The 6,000-nt window shown below is 35.6% G+C and overlaps 1 protein-coding gene across 1 annotated transcript; it reads right to left on the minus strand.

Moving 5' to 3' along the window:
• Positions 1–598: 598 nt before the first annotated feature.
• Positions 599–5,792, minus strand: LOC141587239 (protein ROH1A-like). The gene is made up of 2 exons (XM_074408690.1): positions 5,121–5,792; positions 599–1,578 (listed from the first exon to the last, which is right to left on the minus strand). Exons 1-2 carry the CDS (start codon positions 5,703–5,705, stop codon positions 850–852), a joined length of 1,314 nt encoding a protein of 437 aa, XP_074264791.1. The 5' UTR covers positions 5,706–5,792; the 3' UTR covers positions 599–849.
• Positions 5,793–6,000: the final 208 nt, after the last annotated feature.

Consider the following 6,000-nt stretch of genomic DNA (forward strand, 5'->3'; position numbering starts at 1 on the left):
GGACTAGTAGTATTGGATCGAGGCTGATATTTAGGGTTAAGTTGAGACGATTATGAATGTACGCCTTGGTCATATGAATTAGCTCAAATGCAAACTCTAATTGAGTTATATTACGCTAACTTTTATGGGAACTATAATTGGGAATAGAGGTCGCCAACTACACGGGTCGGCCTGGCCCGGTTTACTCATTGGGCTTGCTAATCTTTGGGCTAGCTAGCCCGCCATAGGCCCATCTAGATCCGTGAACTTGCTAGGGCTGGGTTAAGGTCCTTAATTCCAAGCACGGTCCGCCTATTGGCTTGCGCAAAGACCAAAAATATATGGCCTAGATTCGTTGATTGGTTTGGGCCCAGCTCAGCATGGCCATGACCTCCCAAAAGCTAAGTTCGGTCTCTGACTACCTCTAATTGGGAGATAAGAAAGAGTCGATGATTGATTAAAATGAAATTAAAATTAGAAAAATGCATGGTGGATCCAATTTGGGTTAGCCATAAAGGTATAAAGCAAAAGGTAACTTTGGAAAATTTTCTCACAAATAACATTTTGGATAAACAACGAAACAAATATGAACTAGCATTAGTTATTCTGGCTCGCAAAGTAAACGATTGTTGATTTTGCTTAGTTTGATAACACCAAGTATTATACATGACGAGACACAAAATCTCCCGGGTAGCCACGCCTATAACTATAGTGATTAGTAAGATCCTAACCCTTATAGATAACTAAAACAAAAATTACCTAATTAAAAAACAACATTTTTACTTTTCACATCCGAAGGAAAATACCTTCTTAATGACACAAAATTTACCCCACACACATTATATAAAAACCACATTTTTTTATTTCCGTCTATACATTTTGAGTTGAGGTTTTGTTCGCATGTTCAAGGACCTCAAGCACCTCAGCTCGACTCTTTACAAGCCGATGAAAAACCTCCCTAATCTGTTGTTGAAGCGGACCGAGCCCATCCTCCATTCTCCGACATATCTCCGCCAGCTCCGCCACCTTAGCCGCCACCTCCTCTTCTTTCTCGATCTCCAACGGAAACTGAAAATTATCCGCAAATTCAATCAAATATTGGGCCACTTTCTCAACCTTAACCACTTCATCCATTAGCCCAACGGACCCTTTCTTTTCCTTCTTCTTCCACTCCTCAGCAATCTTCTCTTGGATGACACTCATACTATGGGCCCAATTCGATTGTTTGGGAATCGGAATATGCGATGCAAGTCCGGCCCGATTCTGACAAGGAATTCCGGTCACCAGGGCCCACATTACAAAGACCACGATCACGTTCATAATGTAGATCGTGAGGGGTAACCCCGTTGCCTCCCCGCCACGTGGCGGGTATAGATTGGAGGAGATTGCTTGTATTTGCTTTGAGGCTGACCAATTCTTCGCCACGCTCCATGAAAGGGACCGGAAATTGGGCATGTGTTGGCGGTCCTTGGACGATGCGCTGCCACTGTTTCGACGGCCAAAGGACCATGAGCGTTCGGTTGTTTTGCCATTGCCTTCTTTCTCGTCGACTACTATTGATGCCAAAACTGCCGCAAGTGCCCTTCTAGCCCTCCTAATCTGTACGGAAAACTAGCTAAACTTGATCAATTTCATACGTCCATCATATTCATAATTTCATATAATGTAATGCAACTCAATTTTTTTTTTTTTCAAATCGATTATCTTTCCGAGAACTACGATTTGAAAAAAAAAATTGTCGTATTTGGATCCCGTGGCTAGGAGTTTTTGTACGTCAAAGTTTTTTTTACCGACAAACTTTGAGTGACCATATCTCTTGGTCACGAATTCCAAACTCGACAATTTTTTTTTTCAAGTCATAAATCTCGAAAAGATAATCAATTTGGAAAAACAAATCGTCACTTTCTGAGCTCGTAAACACGAGTTATAGCCTCTTAAAGTTTTCCGGATCAAAAAATTGGGTATTTCGGGCAAAACATCAAAGTTTAAGGGCACCGCGTGCATTTTCCGTATAATTAATGTTCCCTTCGTTGAATCCAATCCGCTACATTTTTCAGTTATGTGACGTAATTTCGAAAAATTGCAATTCAAATTCAATGGCCTGGCTAGATAAAGAGTAGGTCTCTCTTGTGACGGTTAGAATTTACGACGGGGTAAATGTGACCATTTTATAATAAAACTAGTTTTAAACCCGTGCAAAATTGCACGAGTATGTATTTGGGCCAATATTAATGTCTTTAGATGTATACTCCCTCCATTCAACTCCACAAGGCCATTATACTTATCTGGTTGGTCTAAATTTACGATCTACATAATTTATGTTTAAATTTATTACAAACACGTGTTCACATACACTGGTTTATAAGGAAATAACGTAATCTATTTTGTAAATAAAAATTGCATATATAAAAAACTTTACATCCGGATAAAAGAAATATAATCAACTTTAACATATGTATGTAATTCATTTGCGTTTTATGTTCGATCCAGTATATAAATGTTATTCCTTCTTGAAATTATGTAATTTTATTATTATGTAATTTTGTTTTAAAAATTATGTGATTCAATTTCATTTACTCGCATTTATAATTCATTCTGCGTATATGTTATTAATTTTATTTACACGGAATGTATAAAATTATTTCATAATATTAATTCATAGAATTTTTTCATAATATTATTTCATAGAATTTGTTGTAAGACAGAATTTATCGCATGTTTGAAAAGACGGAAATTTGAAGAAATAAATACATTGCACACTCACGGGTCCCACCATAACATGAAGTTCCAAAAAAAAAAAATCTGCATTAATGACGTGGCGCGCTGAGGATTGAGTATTGTCTTTTGTATTAATATAGATAAGATGTAACCACACATAAAAATGTTACCTATCCAAAAATGGTCATATTTTCTCATAAAATGGTCACATTTGGTCCTTCACAAGCTTATGACAGAATAATGTCCGTCACAAACGAGAATTTGCCCTAGACAAATTAGTTTTTCGAAATTACGATTCATGATAGGCAGTTAAATATTAAAAAACAGACGTGCAATCATGTAATATCGTGATTCATTCGACACAAAATTAAGACGGCATAATGGCATACATATATATAATATCACGTATAGAGATATTATTTTTAAATCACCCAAATTATTAGCTAAAACGTACCAATTGGTCTAGCTTTTAAGACCGTCTTATCTTAAGACCTCTCATAACATCCTTTTATTTCAACCTCTATTTTAATTAGAGGTGAAAGTCGTCCTAACTTAATAGTTAAGATGGTCTTAAACGAAAATTGGTAAAAATGTAAATACTCAAATGAAATTCACAAAATTCCACTTTAGACGGAAGTTGTAGACGGGTCAAATATGTGACTAAATAACAAGTGGGATGGTGGTCTGATGAGGTTACTTTTCATGTAAAAATAAGATTACTAGTTTGAATGCCCGTGCGTTGCAACGGGGTAATTAACTTATTTATAATGAAAAAAAAAATGTTATAAGAGTTTAATGTTTACATTCTATGTCTAATGATTTGTTTACATATTATTAAAATATCTATTTTCAAAAAAATAAAAGATTAATATATACGTGGGTTAACTCTTATTTATAATCATATAATCACCCCACCTTATACTAATCTTTCGATGTGGGACAATTCTACTATTTATAAGTAATATATTCACCAAACTTGGATTATGTTTCCGATGTGGGACAATTCTACTATTTATGCGTAGTATATATTCATCAAACCTCCATTGTTTTTCAATATGGGACAAATAACATACTCAGAATTAGACCATCTTTTTTGCACTTAGTTCGACATCCAACCAGATCCCGAATACCGAATACGGACAATTACTACTCATTATATATAATACTTCGTAGTTATATTTAAATTTAGTAATATGATCAAGATTTCCATTAATATTTCAGACGTTGTTTTTCTTCATTTTTTTATCATAATTGAGATACGAAAATGTCGTGGTACTTTAATTTTGTCAGATTTTTCATGTTACCCTACTTTTAAGAATCTGCCTATGGTACCCTTAAAGTTCTACATTTTTGCCTATGATACCCCCTAATGTAAAGGCTGTTAAATGGACGTTAAGTTTGATGACATGTTAATAAAATAACAATTAAAGAATAATATCCCTTTTCTTGTTTTATTGGTACGGATATCTCTCTCTTTTAAATGAAAATTTAATTAACTATATCATTATAATATTGGAAATTTCTCATGGTAAACTTGAACTTTGATAGATTACACATGGTACCCCTAATTTTAAGTTTCTACAAATAATACCCATGTGTTCACCTTTTTCTTTCCGTAATACCATTTGACAACTTTCGTCATTACTCCTATGACTTGTGACTCCTTTTTCTTTTGTTATCTATTACACAAACAGTTCATCATCTAATTCCTAATTCCATATTTTATTTAATAAACTAACATTTAATACCTAAATAATAAAACACAAATAGTATGACATGCTCAGTTACTCATAGGAGTAACGACATTATGAAAAAATTTAAACACAAGGGTATTATATGTAGAAACTTAAAATTAGGGGTATTATGTGTAATCTACCAAAATTCGAGGGTACAATGAAAAATTTTCGTTATAATATTTACCATTTTATCGCTCTTCCTCCCACCTAAAAAAATGTTACAACTTTAAAAATTTAACATTTAATTCAAGATTATGTTTAAAGTCTCTTATATAATAAGTATACTTTGAGAGATTCAATATATTTGGGGTGATACCTAAGTTCCAAGGATAAATCTTATTTATAAACATGGGATCACCTTACCTTATGATAATCTTCTGATGTGGGACAATTCAACTATTTATACGTAGTATATATTTATCACACCTACATTATTTTCAATGTGGGACGAATAACATATTTAAAAGTACACCATATTTTTTGAACCTAATTTGACTCCAACCCGTTTATATCTTTAGACAGATATTCCCGTTTACGATTGAATGAAATTAGACGGTCAACAATGAATCCCATCTTCATGTAGGAATTCCACAACCAAATTCAATCGAATCAAGCAACTACAATTTCAAATCCAAAAATTTGACCAAGCATCAATCAAAATACAAACAAATAATCGTATAAGGTTACCTGACCATCAGTAAAGGGCCGATTTTCCAAAGAAGACACCACAATTTTAGCGTGACATTGCATAAACTTAACAGCCTCAACGCCATGAGTAACCGCATTACAAACATCCAAAGCCTTGACAACTCGATCCAGCAAATCAGGAACCAACCGATCCAAAGGCGATTTCGCAACCTGAGACGGGTCCCTTCCCATTAAAAGCACTGCCTTAAACTCCGCCTCGCAACACAAGAACGTATCCAATAATGTCCTCATCCAAGCTATCGACAGCATGGAACCCTCCCCGCCTGCGGACCACGACGGGGTATGATCATCCGCCCCGTCATGCTCCCCGGGGGACACTACCGCCGACGACGGCGAATCCACATTCCCAGCCGGCGACGGTGACGCCGTTGCTGACGGCGGAAGAGGCGGCGTGTGGTGGTGGTTGGCCTCTTTTTTATTGGGTAATAATTCGGAAAATCTTTCGGAGATTTTTTTTTGGAAGAATTCGAGGTCTTCGACGTCGCCTTCCATGGAAGCGACTTGGTTACGGCGGATGCTTATCCGGCCGAGGAAATTACCTTGATTATCGTTACCGGAAAACATAATTGCGATTAAAATTGATGAACAAAAAAAACAGAGGGAAAAAAGAGAGAATAAAAATGGGTGGAAAAATGAGAGAGGAGAAAGGGTGGGGGTATATTAGGAAGGGAATTGGGGAATAAAGTAAACGGTTGACAGTTAAATGAGGTGGGGGGTGGGGAAGGAGGTGTGAGATGATGTGTAAGGGGACCCATTTATTTTGGAAGTTGATGGTCAAGCTTCTTTTGTTTTGTTTTTTTTAGGAGAAGACTATTTCTTCATTTTTTATGATCTTTGTGATTTAATTCATTCATTATTT

The sequence above is a fragment of the Silene latifolia genome, chromosome 6, assembly GCF_048544455.1.
Source record: "Silene latifolia isolate original U9 population chromosome 6, ASM4854445v1, whole genome shotgun sequence".
Taxonomy (NCBI): Eukaryota; Viridiplantae; Streptophyta; class Magnoliopsida; order Caryophyllales; family Caryophyllaceae; genus Silene; species Silene latifolia.